This window comes from Urocampus carinirostris, chromosome 1, assembly GCF_059441175.1.
Source record: "Urocampus carinirostris isolate Australia breed hairy pipefish chromosome 1, RoL_Ucar_1.0, whole genome shotgun sequence".
Classification (NCBI taxonomy): Eukaryota; Metazoa; Chordata; class Actinopteri; order Syngnathiformes; family Syngnathidae; genus Urocampus; species Urocampus carinirostris.
This window is the reverse complement of record NC_142349.1, coordinates 62,596,611-62,618,813: the sequence shown is the minus strand read 5'-3', so window position 1 is coordinate 62,618,813 and position 22,203 is coordinate 62,596,611. Positions and strand designations below refer to the sequence as shown.

The window sequence follows — 22,203 nt, the reverse complement described above, 5'->3', positions numbered from 1 at the left end:
AAAGGCCTAGAGAAACATTACCACTTTTACAAATATAGGGGGCGATAATTCACCAAAAGAATCAGCAAAAGCAAATACTATAAATTCATCATGTCCGATGTTTCTGTTTAACACATATTTTCAACCCAAAAAAGGTGTAGGTGGAAAGGAGTAGGTGCATACTGCATGGTCAGCCACTGACTGCTTTTGGAATTTCTTTGTCCATTACCCATCCATTATCTGCAGCGCTTATCCTCAGTGGGGTCATGGGTCATCAAAAATATTGCGTTATATTTGCCGAAACTATCAGGAAACCAGAACAGACCAGTGGACCCCAGAACATTCGTTTAAGTCTTTTAATAAGGAAGCGTTCAGGGCTTGCTGGAGACGTGATGGCCGTCAGACGTCAGCAGCGGCGCCGGGGAGATAACTTCGGAACGAGTCCGGAATGGTATTGCGGAAGTCAGGCAGGTCGTGTTTACCGGGGCTGGAGAGGAGATCGAAGCGTGGAACGGAAACAGGTCGGATTGGAGGCAGGCAGAAACGGGTAAGCAGAGTTCTTAAATGAATGGGATATCAGGAGAAACACACAGAATTACAAATGTACACTCTGACACTGCTCTCTGGACGCAGCGCGCTTAAGAGAGAAGTGCCAGCCAATCAGAAGACACCCACCCAGGCGCCACATGATTGCTCCAGGTGATCTGAGTTAGTAATCATGACAGAAACAACCTAATGAAACTGTCATGATTGCTGATTCAGGGCACCTGTGACTGCCCAATTGGCGCCAACAGCCCTGAGCGCTGATTGGTTCAAAGACTCTTTTAAAACTCCTAGAGGAAGCCGTCAGACCGTTTGCGAACCTATGCTCCCAGCTTGGCAAGTTCCATACCTTCCGACCTTTTCCTGCCCTGTTTTCTCCTGCCTGATACCTGTTGCCGACCTGTTTCTGGACCCGTTTCTGCCCAGCTCTTCCATCCCGGCCATCGATCTGTTTTGCCCTGTTTCCTGCCTGATACCTGTTGCCGACCTCTTTTCTGGACTCGATACCGCCCTTGCTCTCCCGTCCCGGCGAGCGACCAGTATCCCTGCTGCCTACGATTATCCTCGCTCGACACGGAAGTGCCACTTCGCGTTCCTGCCACCTGCTACCCGTGTCCGTCGATCATCGGATCGTGGAAGCAAGCACTGCTCTCTCTCTCTCTTTATCAATAAAACAGAGTAAACGAACGCTACTGGGTCCTGTCTCCGTTTCTGGCTTCTGACAGAAACATCCATCCATCCATCCATCCATTATCTTCACCGCTTATCCTTAGCGGGGGTGCTGGGGCCCATCCTAGCTATCTTTAGGCAGTGGGCAGGGGACACCCTGAACTGGTTGCCAGCCAGTCGCAGGACACATTAAGACAGACAACTATGCACACGTTTATTCACACCTAGAGACAATTTGGACCAGCCAGTTAACCTGACATGCATTTTTTTTAAATGTGGGAGAACATGCAAACTCCACACAGGAAGGCTGGCAGCTGAATTTGAACCCATGACCTCATAACTGTGCCGCAGACACGCTAACCACTCAGCTACTGTGGCACCCAGAACACCCTTGTATTACGCAAAAAGTTTCGAAATCAAATTGTAACAGCTAGTTTCTACCGCTGTTTGCTGTATATTTAGTGTGAATGAAAGTATTCCTTGATGGTCTTTGTACAATTTGCTCTCTTATTATGGAATTGTCATGAATTGTGAGGAATAAAAATAAAGAATGAAATGAAGAATGAGAGAAAGAGAAACAAAGACAGAAAGAAAGAAAGACAGAAAGAAAGAAAGAAAAAAGAAAAGAAAGAAACAAGTCAAGTCGTTTATTTGTATAGCCCTTAATCACAGTCTCAAAGGGCTGCACAGACCACAGATTATTGCAAACTACAGACTACTATTACACCATCCCCTGATCTAAAACCTACATGAGGGCAAAGAAAATTTCAAAAACCTCAACATGAGAAAAATGAAGAAAACTTGAGAAGAGACAAAGGGACAAAGTAACAAAGAAAGAATAAGGTTGTGACATGCCTGAAAAGAACAAATAATAAACGTTACATTTTAAAGAAAGAAAGAAAAAATATAGATCAAAATAGATATATGTTGCGCCTGGAAAGAAGAAATGTGAAATTCAAAGAAAGAAAGAAAGACAGATTTGTTTAGGCGAGCCTGAAAAGAACAAACAAATGTAAAATAGTAAAGAAAGAAAAAAATGACATGCCTATGAATACAGTAAGTAAATGACATTTAAAAAAACTTTTTGCGACATATGGGAAAAGAACAAATACATGATAAATATTACCGAATGAAGAGAAGTAATCTAAATCGCATCATGCTTTAATAGGAGCAAATGCATGTAAAATATCAAATAAAAAAGAATGGAAAAACGAAAGCAAGGGGGAAAACGAAAGCAAGAAGATATGTGTCTGCGTCATATACGAGAAGACTGCTATTACACGTTTATTGTGGGTAATCGAAAGGTCCCAGGTGACGTGATTTTATCTGCCTGTATATATACATACTTCCGTTAGATGGCGCCAGATACTCAAGCTATTATTGTCGCCAAATTCCATCTCTGATTACATTGTTTTCAGAGTGTGTATGGATTGCTTTGTTTTAGCAACCTGATAAGACAGCAAAATCCAAAACCGGTTGCACAAACTAATCAAACTTACAGTTGAAGGGTGAAACATGGCATTTACAGCAAAATGTGATTTAATAAGCGCCCTGGAAATGGAATTGTCTATATATTTGCAGCCTTTTAAAAGTATTAAGTGAATTCGATTTTTGGGTGGCTACGAACTTGTTACTGCTAAACGAAAGTAAGGAAAACATTTAAGGATAATAGCTGTTTTTTCCTTTTAGTGAGAAAAAGGTTTTGAAATTAGTACCTAGCCAACTAAAAGCAGTTTCTTCTTGGATGACTGCTGAACTGGATTTTCCCCTCAGTTAGACTATGAGACATTTTTTTTAGCAGCAGTAACAAATAAATAATGAATCATAGAGTCTAACTAAAAGCAAATGTGGTTCATAGGATACCTTCTGCTTGTAACTATCCACAAATGGGAGTTTGCTAAGTTCTGGGAAAACTGAAACGTATGGGAGGAGCCAAAACAGCATTTATACTCTGTGTGTGGACCTTTACTCCAAAGTATGCTTGTCCTGTCAGAGGGATCAGTCATGGGCGGGTTGTTGCTGCCGATCCTCGTTGCGCTTTTCACAGCGCTGATGGGAGGATTGTATATTCTGGGGGTGTTCAGACAGCGGAGACCTGGCGAGCCCCCTCTAGACAAGGGTTTCTTCCCTTGGCTGGGCCACGTGTTGGAGTTCCGCAGGAACACGGTGAAGTTCCTTCAGAGAATGCAGAGCAAGCACGGCGACGTGTTTACTATCCAGCTGGGCGGCTTCTATGTCACCTTTGTTCAGGATCCTTTGTCCTTCGGACCGTTTGTCAAAGAAAGCCGTGAGAAGTTAGACTTTAACAAATTTGCCAAGCACCTGGTGCACAGGGTTTTCGGGTACTGGTCACCCCACAGTGAGCATCACATCCTTCAGCAGTCCAGCAATAAGCACCTAAAGGGAGACGGCTTGGAGGTTCTCACGCAGTCCATGACAAGCAACCTTCAGAACTTGATGCTGCATGACTTGGGTAAAGAGGAACGGGCCTGGACAGAAGATGGGCTCTTCATGTACTGCTACAACATCGTCTTCAGGGCAGGGTACCTGTCCCTGTATGGCAACGTGTCTCCCAAGTGCAAGGACAGCGAGGAGAAAGCCAAAGAAAAAGACAGGACGGAATCCGAGGCCTTGTTTTATAAGTTCCGGAAGTACGACCAGCTCTTTCCCAACCTGGCGTATGGCGTTCTGCCTCCCAAGAGAAGGCTGGAACTCCGTGGCCTCATGGACTACTTCTGGGATGCCTTGGCGCTGAACAAGGTGAAGACCAAAGACAACATCAGCGGTTGGGTTTGGGACATGCAGCAGGTGCGGGTGGAAATGGGCATGGATGAGGCCATGATCGACAGGTACATGTTTCTCCTTCTGTGGGCCTCGCAAGGGAACACAGGCCCTTCCGCCTTCTGGCTGCTCCTCTATCTCATGAAGCACCCTGACGCAATGGTGGCAGTCAAGGCTGAAGTGGATCAGATCGTCCGAGAGTCAGGCCAGGAAGTGAAGCGCGGTGGACCCTTACTGGACCTCACACGTGAGATGCTGACAAAGGCCACCAAATTAGACAGTGCTGTGGAGGAGACCTTGAGACTCTGCGCTGCGCCTCTTCTTACAAGGGCTGTTCTCCAGGACATGTCGTTTAAGATGGCCAACGGCAAAGAGTTCCTCATCCGCAAGGGAGACAGGATGGCCATCTTCCCCTACTGCAGTGTGCAAATGGACCCGGGTATCCACTCGGACCCGAAGACCTTCAAATACGACCGTTTCCTCAACCCAGACGGAACCAGAAAAACTGAGTTTTACAAAGACGGCAACAGAGTAAAGTACTACACCATGCCCTGGGGCGCCGGGGTGTCTATCTGCCCCGGCCGCTTCTTCGCCACCAACGAGCTCAAGCAGTTCATCTTTCTCGTGCTGGTCTACTTTGAGTGTGAGCTGCTTGACCCCGAAGTGGAGATCCCTGAGATAGATGTCCGGCGATGGGGCTTTGGTACCATGCAGCCTGTCAGGGAAGTTCCCTTCCGATACAAGCTCCGATTTTAAAGAGTTGCGTTAAAATTAAGACTATTTAAAAGGCAATGCAATAAAATCTAAAGCTTTATATACTTCCGTTCCTTTGTACCTAAAATCTTTTGTTCTAAACATGACATAGGTAAAGTTCATATCCATGTACATCCTAAAATATGGACATTATTTTAAATGAGGTTACATTCTTTAAAGGGACACTGTGTACTATTTGACAACAAGATGTCGCTGTATTTCTTAGTCCCACGGAAAAGGAGGGCGACAAAGCACAAGGAAGAATACAAACTAGAGACTCTTCGCATTTTTTTTGCCCAGCCTTTCACAATGTTTTTGTGGGAATCCTTAGCAGCAAGATGACAGACAATAATTTCAGTTCCCATAAGTTGAAACTTATGTTAAGTAGAAACAAAACAAAAAAAACAACACATTTCCTGACCTACGAGTATTTTAAAATGCAAATTCATATTATGGCTCATTTTGTTTCCTTTTATTCAAATCAATATTGTTGATGTTCTTTTTTATAAAATAAATTATTATTTTTTACCACCAGGAGGCGCAAAATAATACACAATGTCCTTTTAAAGAAAACAAGATGAAGAATATAAAAAGTGGGAAGTGGGTGGAGGCTGAACGGAGTTGCAAAGAGACTGACGAAAAGTACAAGGATATTTTTCCTGAGACCATTTAAAGTGATGAATATGCCTTAGAATAAAGTGTAAAATGGCGGAAGAATGTATTTTTTTATCAGTAGTGCTGTTAAAATTAAAGCTTTAACTCAAATGATGAGCTACAAAATTTCAAGAAGTTTAAAGTTCAAGCATATTCAGAGCTTTGACTCAGATTTAACAATTTAAAGCTTTAACGTTTGAAAGTATTACCTAAAAATGATTGTAATCATGTATTATTTTGTTTATAATCACAAAGCTAACATATTGTGTAGAATGTAGAAAATGTGTCTGTATTTTAGGGACATTATTTGATCTGTAAGATTTGTGTGAAGAGTGTACTTGTTTTTAGAAAATAAAGTAAAAGAAAACGTGTTTTGATTGTCTTTCATTGCCCTAGCTCCCAAAAAATATTGCGTTACATTTGCTGAAACAACCTAATGAAACATCCACCCATCCATCAATTATCTGCACCAGTTATCCTCAGTAGGGTCGCGGGGGTGCTGGAGCCAATCCCAGCTATCTTCGGGCAGTGAGCAGGGGACACCCTGAACTGGTTTCCAGCCAGTCGCAAGGCACACAGGGACAGACAACTCACTCGCTTATCCACACCTAGGGACAATTTGGACCGGTCAATTAACCATGTTTTTTGGAATGTGAGAGGAAAACGAAGACCCCGGAGGAAACCCATGTAGGCACGGGGAGAACATGCAAACTCCACACAGGAGTTTCAATCTCATGACCTCAGAACTGTGCCGTACATGCGCTAACCACTGTGTCGCCGTGCTGCCTACCATAATGAAACAATCAAATAAAATCACTCTTCTTAATGTTTATATAATGAGATAACAAATAGGAGTTCAAATTTCTGTATGCTCAACTCTACTTCCCCCAAATAAAACATGCACTCACTTTGGGGAGTGATTACAGATTTGGTAAAGTGATACCTCATCTCATCTCATCTCATTAGCTGTACCGCTTATCCTTATTAGGGTCGCGGGAGGCTGGAGCCCATCCCAGCCATCTCCGGGCAGTGGGCAGGGGACACCCTGAAGTGGTTGCCAGCCAATCGCTGGGTACACGGGGACAGACAACTCACTTGCTCAGTCACACCTAGGGACAATTTGGACCAGGCAATTCACCTGAAATGCATGTCTTTGGAATGTGGGAGGAAACCGGAGTGCCCAGAGGAAACCCACGCAAGCACGGGGAGAACATACAAACTCCGCACAGTATGGCCGGCAGCTGGATTTGAACCCACGCAGGAGGTTTCCATGACCTCAGAACTGTGCCGCACACGCGCTAACCACTACGCCACCGTGCTGCCTAAGGTGATACCTATTGCAAAATATTCTTCGGTTACATAACATTCGATATGATCGATTTAAAAAAAGAAAAGAAAAGGAAAGCAAGTCAATCTAATAAAATGTTTTGGCTTTCAGGAGAAAAGTTCCCCTGAAATGCACGTTCAAGACTCTGCCAACATCTGCAAGAGATGAAGACTAATGTTCTTTTTTTATGGAAAAAAGCGCACATAGGGGACATTCCTTTAGTGTTGTGTTTCACTAGCGAAACGTGCTCAAGGTTCCATTAAAAGCAAAAACAGAAGTCGCAAGTCATTGCGTAACTTTGAGTATACACAGTTTTTGGAGGAAAATGTTTACTTTGTTTATAATAGTGGTTAATTCGGCTAACAGAACATTGTTTTATTTCTCTGCATGCATTGAAAAACAATTGAAGTAGCTTGTTCCTGAATCAGTATCAACATCATTTAAAAATGTAACATTTCTTTCATTTGTAACTGTTTATGATTATTTAAATAAAACCAACTGTCATGATTATCGATTGGAATCACCTGTGCCCGCCCATTTGGCGCCAGCCACTGCAGGCTATCTGATTGGCTCCCTGTCTCTATTTAAACCCAGACCTGTCAATCTCCTGTTGTCAGTCAGTCTGCGAACTTCTGTTTTTACAAGGCAAGCCTTTTTCCACCCTGACTCCCGCCTGTCCCGTTTTTGCTCCCGTTTGTCTCCGGCTACGACCATGTCTGCTCTCACGTCCTGACTTACGACCCGTTTCTGACCCCGACCACGTTTTTGCTCTCCCATTCCCGGCTACCGACCAGCTTTTCCGTCCCTGACACCGCCATCGCTCGCTACGGAAGATCCACTTCCGTAGCGAGCGACTTGCTTCCCGCGTCCAGCGAACATCGTATCGCGGGCGCTGCACTTCCTCTTTCTTTCAATAAAATTGTGAGAAAACATTACGCAATTGGGTCTACTCTGTGTGCTGGTCGTGACACCAACCATCTCTTATGCTGTTAGAAAACAACAACAGTGAGTGCTAAATAAAACACAAACCATTTTCATAATATTGAATCTGCCGTTGAAAATTCCACAAAACATATAACTAAATTAACAGCTAAATTCTCCCCCACACAAATAATTGACACCATGTTATGTTTCAATTAACCACTAAGTTTGGCCACTGTTTCTAGTCGCAAAAAATGTAATGCTGGTTACCTAAAATCAAACTCAAAGCAAGTAGTAGAACGCAAGAAACGCAACAATTCTATTCTGTTGTGTACAATTTTTATTGTACTGGATAACAGCGTAATATAAATTGTTTACAATGAGATCAACCGTAGCACAAGATAAAAAGTATGTTAAAAGACATTAGGATCAATAGGTAATACGTACAAGGTAGTCCTATGTTTCTGTAGTGCAGTGGTTAGCACATTTGCCTACACGCGTAAGGTCCCTGGTTTGAGACCAGGTGGAAACATGTGATGGCCGCCAGCAGGCTGTACTGGCCCAAGATACACCACAGAAAATGGTGCCCCTACGACCCTAGTGGTTAGGGGATCCATCTAACTAGTGCTTGTAGAGTAGCCAATGCTGTAAGTGCATCAGAAACAGCGCAGTGAAAAATAGTAATACTAATAATAATAATACATTCTACTTCAAAGCGCCTTTTCGGACACTCCAGGTCGCTGTACACAGAATACCAAACAAGAATGAAACAAGCAAGTAAGGAGTGGTGTATGAGGCAGATGATCACGAAAAGGTAAGTTTGAAGAGGTAGGTTTTGAGTCTGGATTTGAAGAGGGACAGGGTGGCGGAATTTCGGAGGTCAGGCGGCAATGAGTTCCAGAGCTCAGGGGCAGAGCGGCTGAAAGCTCTGCTCCCGATTGAGCGGAGACGGGTAAAGGATTATCTAAGCGTACGGGATGCAGTTGCAATGTGAAGGAGGTCAGAGAAGTAGGGTGTTGCAAGTTTATGAACGGTAGATGTAACCGCGGTGTACCCGTCCCACCAAGGATCCACATTCAGGCTGGACTGGATGATGAGGCTTTTATTTCAGTAAAGTTAGCAGAGCGCTGGAGACTTCTCTGCAATGAGCGACACAACATACACACACCATGTGGTTAGCACCTCCGCTGGTTCTCAACATCTATGAGGGAAATTAACATTTCATTCGACAGAAACAAAACGAAAATAAATCCAAACAGCTTGACAACATCAATTACATCACTGTGTATGTTGCAAGATTTGTCAGTTGTGGTTTTAATGTTGTTAATAAACTTTTTGCGCCAAAAGATCGTGGCTTACCGTTAGCAGCGCATTGGAGACTGCTAACAATATCCGCCTTTCAGTCATAAAATCAGAGGCTAAACTAAACCTTACCCCATACCAACAGGTGGCGCTAATAGACTCGTCATTGCAGGACACTTATACACAAACTGTACAAAGATATTTCAGCAGGAATTTCAACAAAACAAAAGTTATTATTACACCCGTTACATAGAGAATGATTTTCAAGTTGATTGGGAGCCAGTGGAGTCGCTCAAGGACAGGGGTGATGTAATGTGAACAGTGCAATGACATTAACAAAAAAATATGCGGGAAAGCATAAAGAAACTAAATATGAATGTTTGTTAGTATGTAGGAAATATATCTGTTTCAGTCTTTTGTGCTTGTTTAGGCTAGTGATGGTTAGTCGTTGTTCCAATGGACCTGTAGCGTTTGCCAGAGAGGAGTAAGACAAAAATATGGTGGCCAGAGTGAGAGGAATCCTTAATAATGTGGTTGGCTCTGCTGCAGTAGCACGACCCTGCAATGTCCTCAAGACTGGGCAGAGAGCAGCCAATGATTGTCTGGGGTGTTTGGTGACCCTTTGTAAGGTTCTCCTGTCTGCTGCCGTGCTCCTAGCATACCACACTGTGATGCCGAATGGATGACAATTCTAACCAAACGTAATCTGTTATAATAAAAACAGGAACTCAACAGCCAACGATACCAAATACGTATTTCACCCATCTTGTTATAGAGTTGTTGCGTGTCTGGTTGCTCTGTAGTAACCTTCTCAATTCAGAAGTCGATGACGTATACACATAACACTTTTTTCCAGTTACTCATTAATACTTGTTGTACACAGAGAGGTATTGCCTCAATCCAGGTCAGTGACAAACAGTCTGTATACAAGTCAAGCATCCGTCCAAAAAACAAAGTGTTACAGGCAGTGTTCCCTCTAAGCTGCGCGCGTGCGCAATTGCGCACTGCTCGCACATTCTCAGCGCACAAGAAAATCTAGCCCGCGCACAAAAATGAGGGCTCAAAATTACTAATTAAGAAGCGACTTAAGTCAAAGTTACAGTGCATGAAGGTAAAAATACACGGGTTCCCCTGACGTTGTGTCCTAAAAGCGGTATTTTTAAGTCGAGTCGAAGTAGAACGAAGTTGAGTAAAGTTAGTAAAGTTTGTCGAGAACCGGCTTCTTCAGCTCGGCTCACTAAAAGGAACCGGCTCTTTCGGGTCCTAAACGGCTATTTTTGCTTCTTTAATCCCAACATGAACAAATATTGTGTAAAATTATGCACAAAATGACTTAAAAGAAGGGGGGAATAGAACAAAAAAGAAAAAAATACCAAAATGAAAAAGTAGTGAAAAGCTGAGAAAAAAAGAAAGAAAAGGAAGAGAAAAAAAGATGGAAAAATTGAGAAAAAAGCCAAAAAAAAGAAAAGAAAAGTAGGAAAAAAGTCAATAGAGAACAAAAAGAAAAAAGTAACAGCTCGGAAAAAATAAACACAATGAGACTTTTTTTTAAAGGAATTTTTAAAAAAGTGAAAAAAAACACAGAAAAAAGAAGAAAAAGTATGTGTTGCATTCAAATAATTTCCAATTATATCAAGTGAATCTTGTTGCCAACATTGTACTTCCACTAAAAAATGTGATTAAGTACAGTTCTGTATCTTACAACCGACTCAATAAGCCCCAAAAAATGTTAATATTATGAGACAAAATATATCAGGGAAAAAAAAGAAATGGATATCTTGTGAAAGAATTGTAAGAACAAAACGACGTTTGTAGGCCGTACAACCTTTGCAATAGTACATGAGTCAATTCATTCCCAAGAGAAAAATCATTCTGCATTGCCGGAAACTCAGCAAAATGTAACGTGATGTCAAGTTTTGGACATGTTTGATACTTAATTATCTTGCCACACTTGGGATTATGGTTGCTCACTGTTGTTTCAAGCGTTGCTCACCGACTTTGTGTGAACACTCAGACCCGTGGAAAATTAGAGGGAACATTGGTTACAGGTAGTAATGGTTATGTTTGAATTGCTGACCGCAGAGTCGTTAAGGACTGGGTTGGTTGCCGGCATTTATGACGTTAGTCATTCATTTCCAAGATGTGATCGACTTCACCGGATATATCTAATTTGATATGCAGTAGTTCATAAAGTTCAAGTTTATAAAAATGTTTCCTGTCTTGACTATTATCAAGGATGATCTGCCTATCTGAATGGACTTTGGCATACCTTTTTCGATATACATACATTCTAACAACCTGGTCAATAGATGTATTTTACCCAGATCTCTACTCACGTTGAAAATAGATAAATAGTACATATATAGTAGATTTTCAATGATTATAATTCTGTGCCAAATTCACTGCAAAATATATATTAACCAGGTATGTTTTAATTGAAGTGGTTGAAACTGGTGTAACAAACCTGGTTGATAACCACGAAACAGATATTTTGGGGAATGCGATAAAACAAGGATTCGAAATCTATATATGGTGAAAATCACAGTATATTTCAGCCCCTTGATCGTTTGACAAAAACATTCACAATGAGGGCAGCAGGGCAGCAGGGTGGTTAGCGCACAGTCCCACGGTGAAGAGGTCCAGGGTTCACAACCTCCCTGTGGGGAGTTTGCATGTTCGCCCTGTGCTTGCGTGGTTTTCCTCCGGGCACTCTGGTTTGCTCCCACATTCCAAAAACATGCATGTTAGGTAAATTGGCCAGTCCAAATTGTCCCTAGGTATGAGCGAGCAAGTGAGTTGTCTGTCACTGTGTGCCCTGAGACTGGCTGGCAACCAGTTCAGGGTGTCCACTGCCCGAAGAGAGATGGGATGGGCTCCAGCGCCCCCAGAGGATAAGCTGTGAAGATATTGGATGGACATTCCCAATGAAAATAACCTTGTACATTGTGTGACTTAGTTAAAAACTTTTATAAACAATGTAATTGTCAACATGCATTGTCCAACTTTTGGCCTTGAAGTTTGATGGCTATATTTTTCCAACGCCCCAGTATCAACAGGAGGGGACACATAAAGTCAAAAAAGGAGAGTGGTGATTGTTTTGACACAATGCTTCAAATAAGAGAGGAGTCAGGCCATGATTATGTCAAGCAAAAAGGTCCTCTACGCGCCCAGCTGAACCCAATGCCTGTGAAAATAACCTTTGGAAAACAGCCATAGAAGAAAGAACCCCAGAAAATTTTGGTATTACGTAAGACATTGCCCGAAATTAGCTACCAAATCGACTTCTTCGCACTCTCTCGCAATAATGATAACACACATCTTGTATTAACAAAAAATAATTGTAATGAAATAAAGCATTTTGTACTCAAGATTTGTCATGTATTTTTTCCACTTAGCACGAGCTGAATGTTTTTTTTAATTACTGACTCATTTTTTTGTATTTTTACAACTTCCAACAAACTAAAATTATATTCTCACAACTTTGATGAAAAAAAACAAACCTCGACAACAACAGGTTTATTGGTGTCTTTCTATTACCACGAAGGGTCTGTATAATTTTAAACGGCACTAAAAATATTGCGATAAGTATCATTCATCTTTAGTAAAAGTAAAAACATGCTTCACAGGATAGGTGACTATCCACTCTTGGAAGTCGATTTGAGGATTCTAAATGTGGTCAAACATACAGTATTATGGCAATTTGGTGCTGCTATAGCCAAGAAAAATTGGATGTTAAGTGTTGATTAAACTTTTATTTTTCATAATTTAAGTATAAGACTAAATCCTTTTTTTTAAACTTGTGGAGTTAAAAGCTAAAGCTTTAATGTTTTACCTTTGAATGAATGTTCCTTAAAGCTTTAACTCAAGCCTGAAACAGATTTAAGTCTCAGAGCTTAATTTTGATACATTTATTCCTTTTTTCTTTCAACTGTTTCTTTTGCTTTGATCATATAGGAATTCAAAAGCGAAGTAGCGAGACACTGAAAAGTAAACAGCATCTGCCTTTGTAACTGAAGGAGATTACAATTTAAAAAAGCAGCTCATAGGATGGCTTGTAGATCAGATTGGAATTTCTTAATGAAGAATTGGGTTCGCTCCGGTTCACAATCTACTAATGTGTTCTCTCATTATTTTGACCGTCTACTAAACTATAAACTTATCAGTAGTTTTTGTCCAAAGCACAGGTTGGAATTTCTTTTTGAAGGTTTAGTTTCTCTCCTGTTCTCCTTGCAAGTCCAAAACCGATTGATGTTCTTGGATTCCCAAACCCATTAGGGCGGATCTGCCTTTGTAGCCAAAGGAGATGAAATTTTAAAAAAGGGCTCAAGGGATGGCTTTTATAACAGATTGGATTTTTTTTAATGGAGATTTGGATTCTCTCCGGTTTTCTTTGCAAGTTCAAAATCCATTAATGTTTTTCTCTCCCTATTTTGACTGTCCACTAGACTATAAACTTATCAGTACTTTTTGTCCGAAGCAATCTGATTCAAATATTTTTAGACACTCGTACATTTTAAGCTCAGGCGGGCCACATTTTGTCCTCGTGCCTTGAGTTTGACATCTGTGTATTAGAAACACAATTTAGCAATTTTTGTTGCACTTCTCCAAACACAGTAAGGGGAGGTAGAGCGCTCGTCATGGGATCAAGAGGTTGCAGGTTCGATTCCCGGCTCCTCTGTGTTATATGTCGAAGTGTCCTTGCACAAGACACTGAATCCCTAATGCCTCTGATAGCATCTAGTGGTCTTGCATGGCAGACACTATTGGTTAGCTAGTGTGTAAAAGGGAAAAGTGTGAAGCACATTGTAAAGCGCTTTGGGAGGTCTTCATTGACTTAAAAAGCGCTATATATATGCAGACTATTTACATTATGTAAAGGGTATTTTTATGCTAATGATACATAATGCATAGGTGTGAAACTCGTTTTTGATCAGCAGCCACATGGTAGAAAAAAACATTCTCTTGGGGGCCAGACAAGTTAAAAATGGCATGAAAAGTGGACTTGAGCTGAAGGGCTGGGGTTCTTTTTGGAGGCTCACAATTAAATTTTGATTCAGGGATGTTAGATTTGATTAGACAACGATTACTGAGGGTTTAACTTAACTAATATGTTTTTTCCTTCACTAAGATTTAATCTCTTGTAGTTTTTATCAACTGTGCATTTTGAAAAAAAAGAAAAGAAACAATTAAATGAATTTCCACAACAGTTAACTCGGGGAAACTCATGCAAACTGGAAAGTGACAAAAATAGCGTACAAACTATTTTTAAAATGATTTAATGATTTTAAAGCCTTTCTGCTTTTTATTTCTGTTTATGAAAATGCTTAACTGATTTCTGCAAAGACACCCAGGTGCTATGTATTTTTACGTTTTTTTTTTTCCCCACATTGCCTTAAACAGCGCATCCGTGACTTCTATTTTCGGTAATCTGACATGGGTAATGGGTTTCCCTTAATGTTCTGTGGTTGATTAAGTCAGCAAATGCTGCTAAAGTAGTTGCTTTGCAAGTGGCGCCTGGCTTTGGCAACATCCAGTGGACATATTGAAAACTGCAAGTCATTGTTTGATGCTGCGCAGCTCGTTTTCCTTGTGTGCTTCTCTCACCATTATCCCACGGGTCACATGAAATAATTTGGCGGACCCCGAGGTAGACGCGTAATAAAATTGGTGGATTTTTGAAAGCATGAACCTTTCTAGCCACTGTGCTTTTACCATATTCTTTCACCAAAAATCATGAATGGAAGCTGTAGTAAAAAAAGTCACAGCCATGACGGGGTAAGGGAACAATGGGGTCCTTGACAGCGTTCTGCTCGGCACTCCTCACTGAGCAGCCTGTACTTGGTGGGGATCGGTTTTGATGAAAAATGAGCTATTGTCTCATTCGCTGCGCCGCTCTTGTGGAGTATGAATGCTGCGCAACAATGCCACTGGATGCTTGCCCATCATGTTCATCCATGAAACATAGAAAAAACTGCAGTTCGATCCACCTGGACAGGTAAGACACTTTTAAGTTACTATCAGTTAGCTTCACAGCGATGTCATCTTGGTCAAGCATATGCATTGAATTTAAAATAATAATACATTTTAAAATGAGAGTTTCCACAATAGGAAAAAGGGTACTCACAATTTGAAACACTAAAGTTATCATCCAAAGACCTTTCGACCAGCTGAATAAGAAAGGCCTTTTTCTTCTTCCGCGTGTTTGTTTACACCCGAGTTGTGACGGGGGTCAAGCAAGCACTGGAGCTGAGACGAGCAGTTTCTTTGGATTTTTTTTCCTACAGAAAATTCTGGACACAAATGAGCTAAGGACAGTGGCTTGTAGGATTCACAGTTGCCCCGTCAAAATGGCTGACAATTACTTTTATACTGGGAGGACGGGCCATACGAAACCTGGAATAACAAAGTAATGGAAAATGTCCACTCCACCCTAAGAGAGCTGAATTAGAAATTCCCCAAAGCAGCAAAGTGTCCCTGTCCAAAACATTTCTAAAATAAAAATAAAATATGGAAATTCTAAATCGACTGTCCTTTACACATCTCTCAAACCTACCTATTTGCTTACTTTCATTTACGCCTTTTATTTACCTATCCTGTTATGTTTTATAAACATAAGGCAATTGTACATATCATATATAGATATATGTCATATTCTTAAATATAAATTTTCAGCAACAGTGTCATCATTATTGCCTACAATGACATTTTGAAACATCCGCTGCAGCCTGGTCATTCTAGAAGGGGGATTACCTCATGTGTGGTTCCTTCTCAAGGTTTCATCATTTACCTCATGTTGAGGTTTTTGAGTTTTTCCTTGTCCTCATGTAGGTTTTAGAACAGGGGATGGTGTAATAATAGTCTGTAGTTTGCAATAGTCTGTGGTCTGTGCAGCCCTTTGAGACTCCATGTGATTAAGGGCGATACAAATAAACATGACTTGATTTGACACACATTTCTGTAGTATAGCTTGGATTTTCATAATTGAAGCACACATGGTGTTAGGTTTTGCAGTGGACCCAAATGCAAAGATGCAGGAAGCATGGCAAGGTGCTCAAAATGATGGTATTTAATCACAAAATAAGGAACAAAGTAACAAACATATGGTCAATGAACAACTAAACTGTCCAAACCATAAAACAAATCCCAAACCTAAGAAACAAAGTTGAACTGGTAAAAGATGATTGTCAGATTCAGATTCAGATATACTTTATTGTCATTCTTGTACACGTGTATACAGAACGAAATGTCGATACATCTGACCGCACAGTTTCCTTGAATGTACAGATATAAATAAAATGTTGTATTGAGTTGGAGTATTGAAGTACTAATAATATACTAAATAATTATAGCTATGTATAGTATTATACAGTAGTGCAAAGAGTGCAAGAGGAGCAGCTAACCAGATGTGCAAAATGGGCTGTCAGGTAAACAAGTCACTATACAATAACAATAACACTGGAGTACGATAGTGCAGAGGAGAACAGATGTGCAAAGGAGTGGCTAGGTATAAGAGAATTGTGGTATGAATGAATGGTGAGAAATGGATGATGACCCGACTACGGGCTTTTCCCAAAATGCACTTAGGAAGACTTGGGGTAATTAGCGAAAAGTCTGTGGTAATTGGACACACCGGTCCCGATTCCAAAGCGATTTGACACCTTTTGGTGGAAGGTGCACAAGACCGCAACAGATGAGTTGCATTAAAAAAGGTGAATAGTTGGTAATTTAAATCATATATAATATCGATCATTATTCGGACCTAAAACCTAGTTCAGATATGAGGGATAAAGCCCTGTCTATTTTCGGGGCCGAAAAGAACTGTAAACTTTTGCAGTACAGTGAGAAATCAAACATAGCTTACTAGCTAAAAAACCTTGATGTATATTGGTAGATTTATCTCGGACATTTCCCTTTTATCCTTCCATTTACCATGAAAATACAACAGTTGTAGCCATCAACATATAGTGTCTTTGCTTTTGGCAAGCCATGTACAAGAAAATCTTGGAGTACATTTAAGAAGCACTGATGAAACAAGATGAGTATTTGATTAAATTTGGTGGGAAACATGTATGAAGTCAGCCTCTACAGTACTTTGCAAAAGTATTGTCCCAAGAATGTAGAATGCGTATATAGTCAGGGTTGGGTAGGGTTACTTTAACCGGATTACATTCAATTACTTTTGGATTACTCCAATACCAAATATGCTAATTAAAGACTAAATAAACTAAATATGAATAAAATTACTAAATTTTGTGCAGGCTTGGGGGGGTAACGGAATACATGGAACGGCAAAAATGATGTTGGCAAGCTGTTTGGATTTATTTTCATTTTGTTTCTGTCACATTTTATGTTAGTTTTGCCGGAGATCAAAGAGATCAAAGCCAGGAGAGAAAGCTTACCACGTGTTGTGAGTCATAATTTTATTCATATTTAGTTTCAGTCAGTGTCACTGACTAATTGTGTATTTTCATTTGTTGTAAGGATGGATATGGGTTAGATTTCTCAATCCAAGTCTGTGTGCTAATAAGATGTGGAAACATCAGGCATTTGGTCCCCATGTTGCATCACATTTTGCCACAAATCCCAAATAACCCCAGCACTCCTGCAAAGACTTTCAGCGAAATCAAGAATTTACTGTGTCGCTTGTTTGTATTGTGGCAGCGTGAGGTGCGTTTGTTTTCATACTTGCTGGGTCAACGCACTTGAACTGTTTGTTATCCCCTCCGCAGCTCAACAAACCACATGATAGGATGATGTACCATTGGTCTAGTTAAATATCCGTCAAGGGGGAGAAAAATGCTTAATCCACCTGTTTATATTCGGACTCTGGTACACCCAAAAATGTTCCTGGGTCATTTTTTGGAACACCAAAGCCATTTACAGGTCAACCTGAACTACTGCATGTTCAACCGAAGAAAAGAAAAGGAAAAAAAAACTTCAGCTCCACCCTGTCCTTTCCCTTTCGTCCCTCCAGTCAAGGACAGGTGTATACAGAATAGTACACTATCAACGTTCACAGCTATCTGAAACACTTCTAAAAGCACACCAATCTTTAAAGGAAATTGTGTATCTTTTAAGGCCTCCTGGCTGAAAAATAAATACTTCATATAAAAAAAAAAAAAAAAAAAAAACTATTGATTTGAACAATTAATACAAAAATCCATGAACTGTCATATAAACGTGTATATATTTGAAAAAAAAAACAATAATATATATATATATATATATATTCTTAGAATTGTACATCGCATAATGTTCGAGTTTGTCAGAACCAGAACAGGAGGAGGACCCAGATGCGTAACGTTTCTCACACAAGCTTTGTTTTAAGGGAATGGTGCAGTCATGCACGTTAACACAAGCACCAGTGATTTGGCGATCATTGGGCGGAAGAAGTAAGGCAGAAGTCCGGCGTGGAACAACAGGAAGCCAGGGGCCGACGAGATCGATACCAGATACACGAGCAGATACTGGAAAGACGGGGTCAATACCGGACAGGACAGGACAGACAGGATCGATATCAGATACAGGAGACTGGAGACAGATATCGGACAGAATGAGACAGGCGGGATTGATACCGGAAATTGGAGACCAGAGTCCGATATCGAGCAGGATGAGAGACGGAAGGATACCCGATACTGGAGATTGTAGCAAGGTATCAGACAGGACGAGACAGACGGGATCGATACCAAACACTGGGGACTGGAGACCGATATTAAACAGGACGAGGTAGACGGGAACGATACCCGATACTGGAGATTGTAGCAAGGTATCAGACAGGACGAGACAGACGGGATCGATACCGAACACTGGAGACTGGAGTCAGGTATCAAACAGGACGCGATAGACAGATGAGCACTGAGCTTAAACAGGAGGGAAGCCAATCGGTAAATGGGCCGCAGCTGGTGCCAAATGTGCGGGGCCAATTGGGGGCAATGGGCAACCGTGACAGAGTTGATTTTCCGCCATCTTGCTGCTGCAGGCAGCCCCCCCCAAACCAAAAACCTTATGAAAGGTTGGGCAAATGAAATAAAAAAATGGTGCTTTTTGGTCACTTTGAATCTCCATAGATTGTATTCTTCTTTGTGCTTAGTGGCACGTTTTCAGGTAGAATAAACAATACGGCTAAATATAGAGGTCGAATATTACGTGTCCCTTTAAATACGGACAAAACTATGTTTCGCTTTAATCAAATAAAAAAAATTCACTTACATAATGACTAAAATTGTTTGTTGTCGTTTTCAACCCAGAAAATTTACAAATGTATTTAAAAGTACCGTAGGGGATACAGGGTTACAGTTGTAACACATTTTGCTTTCTCCTTCCACATTTTATGATCTTTTGTGCTAGTCTTCCCAAACTTTTATACACGGTACCTTAATATGTCTTTTACAAGTATACATCAACGGTATAGTGCTAAATAGCTTCAAAAGTCTCTGACAGTCTCCAAACAGAGAGATACACAATGTTACAACCATACCCAGTACCTGATACAGTTGTAACACTACTAGTGGACACTTGTAACAATGTGATTCGCAGGGTTGGGTAGGGTTACTTTAACTCGATTACTTTCAATTACCCCAATACCAAAAATGCTAATAAAAGACAAAATAAACTAAATATGAATAAAATTACTAAATTTTGTGCAGGCTTGGAATACATGGAATGGCAAAAATGATGTTGGCAAGCTGTTTGGTTTTATTTTAATTTTGTTTCTGTCGCATTTTATGTTAGTTTTGCCGGAGATCAAAGAGATCAAAGCCAGGAGAGAAAGCTTACCACGTGTTGTGAGTCATAATTTTATTCATATTTAGTTTCTTTTGTCTTTTATTAGCATATTTGGTGTTGGAGTAATCCAAAAGTAATTGAATGTAATCCAGTTAAAGTAACCCTACCCAACCCTGGCACTGATTCGTTATTACACATAAGCTTCAGATAGTTCAATATTTGAATAAAGCTTTATCTAAAATAAATTTAAGACAAAGGGGAGCATGAATAAAACAGAGTGCTTGTGTCATAAATATCCCTTTCTACTGACAGCATAGCTAATCAGAGTTTGACAAGCAGTTGTGGCAAATCTATAAGCTAGTGCCTGGGATGCAATCTTTTGTATAAATATTTTACATTTGATTATTGACTTATTTAATTTGCGTTTTATCAATCTGTTGAGAGAGAAAAAAGCGCTTTCATAATTAAGCAGAGACTTCTAACTGGGATACATTAATTCCATCTAGTGGCCACAAATTGCAACCACAAAAAATAATAAAAACAAAGACATCTAAGTAGATCAAAAATATGAACTATTGTAATTTTATCTGGTTTTTCCTCTCCGTTCATCGGTTAAAAAAGATTACAATCACTTAGAAAACCCGCAATATGAAAATTAAACAGAAAGAAAGAAAGGACTGACGAGAAAAAGGTGAATCTTATCTTGGTCTTCTCCCTCAATTTCTTGGCACCTTTCACATGATTTTATTCAAGAAAATGAATGATGATAACACGTTAAAAATAACGTAATATTCTCATTGTTCAAAAGAAAGGTATATGATTATGAACTATTCAACAGATAGCTTTGTAGACTCAAATATAAATGTAAGAATAGTAATTTCTCATCACACTTTTATCAGATTCACTATAATCACAAAAAGCTCATTTGTTAATATTGACCTATACAGTAATCCTTCGCTGTATCACAGTTTTCCTTTCGTAGTTTTGCTATTTCATGGCTTTTTATGCTTACGGGGATGAATAAAGTATCTATCTATCTATGTATCTATCTATGCGTTCTGATTGGTAAAACTGTCATCCCGTCTCTTCTCTGCCCGTGTCTACCCATGCGTCTATGACATGGCGGTCTAAGTTGTACACAAACAGCTTGGGGCAAATATTTTTCAATTTCAAGTTTTTCTAAAAGTCATCATGTCAAAAAAACCTACAAAAGCATCGAAAGGCAGAAGAAGATGCTTTTCTATGAAGTTCGACTTCTCGACCTGCTAACGGAAGGTAAAAGCAGTTTTCCATAACGTCCACAATGGGTAACAAATTATCATCTAAGGCAAGAGCCATAAAAGCAAAAAATGTTTTAAAAAGAAATTGAGAGAGCCACATCATATATTTTCAGACAAAATTGAAATAACTGCCAAATACGCTCTCTAGACAAAAGCTAATTCTTCAGCACATTTTATTTCACGGTTTGTCATTTGATGATTTAATCAAATCCCAAATCAATGTAAATATGCCATTTACAATTTGTCTTCCACCTTCAGTTAAGAGTGTTGAGGCAATTTTTTCCTTGAAAATTGGCCTTAATAACGGTTTCAAAACAATGTGCATGCAAAGTTCTTTTGTAAAAATGTCACAAATTACTGCAAACGATAAGCATATAGTCATATTCACTTTCGGTGTAGACTGCACTGAGCGAGAGAGAGAGAAGGAAGTGCCTTGCGCTGTGTGCAGGGATCCGCCCACCCGTACTGCTCACCCAATCAAAGTCGTTTGCCAGGGTTTTTATTTATCAGTTAAAATGGTTTCTTATCAAACTTCTGCATTAAGTTGCTTCGACTTTATATGGACCAAAATCGGGATGAAATCACTTGACTATTCCGGAGCCATACGTACTCATGAAAAGAGCCATTGGTTCCCTACCCCTGATCTAAGGTAAAAAAAAAGAAATTTCCAGAAATCCTTAGCGCAATAAAGTATAGCAACATGATTATTTTAAAAATGATTATTTGACAGTACAGAAGTTATTTGTAAAAAAATAAAGTAAAAAAAGTTTATACAGCACAGTATTTTTATTTGTAAAAAAATAAATGCTTGAGCCGGTAAATAGGTTTGATCTTTTTGTCTTAATGTATAGAGTATACAATAAATATATAACTTTGCGGGTTTGGACTACTACGGGAACGCAAACCCCGCAAACCCCCGCGGAAAACGAGCGATTACTGTAACAACCCCCCCCCCCCCTTTTTGTTCATTTCATCTTTCCCTTCTCCCTACCTTTGCAACAAATTCTAATGAAACCTGGTGGTCTGGTCTGACTATGCCACAGTGTTGATTCTGTGTTATATATATATATATTCATTAAACGTTGACTAAATATAACTTTAAGGAACTCACTGAATGACCTTGACCCTATGTAAATAATTAACCTTGAATACGCTTATCGTTACAAAGCTGAGTCATATGCGAGGAAAAAGCAGATATAATGCTCGCCAAAGAGCTGCCGTTGCGTGAATAAGTGCCAGCGAGTGTGAGAGTTTCCCGGCGACCCCCTT

The 22,203-nt window shown here is 40.1% G+C and overlaps 2 protein-coding genes and 1 long non-coding RNA gene across 3 annotated transcripts in view; 2 read left to right on the top strand and 1 right to left on the bottom strand.

Moving 5' to 3' along the window:
- Positions 1–321: 321 nt before the first annotated feature.
- The window catches only part of LOC148376500 (uncharacterized), a 48,713-nt gene continuing 26,831 nt past the window's right edge, over positions 322–22,203 (bottom strand). The window contains exon 3 of the long non-coding RNA XR_015852051.1: positions 322–538. This is a non-coding gene — a long non-coding RNA (uncharacterized LOC148376500). The remainder of the gene's footprint in view (positions 539–22,203) is intronic.
- Positions 3,169–5,750, top strand: LOC148376502 (5-beta-cholestane-3-alpha,7-alpha-diol 12-alpha-hydroxylase-like). Its single transcript, XM_088347824.1, has one exon. It carries the CDS (start codon positions 3,169–3,171, stop codon positions 4,726–4,728), a length of 1,560 nt encoding a protein of 519 aa, XP_088203950.1. The 3' UTR covers positions 4,729–5,750.
- The window catches only part of gjc2 (gap junction protein gamma 2), a 30,499-nt gene continuing 23,077 nt past the window's right edge, over positions 14,782–22,203 (top strand). The window contains exon 1 of the mRNA XM_088347848.1: positions 14,782–14,924. The gene's annotated coding sequence lies outside the window, so the exon portion shown is untranslated. The remainder of the gene's footprint in view (positions 14,925–22,203) is intronic.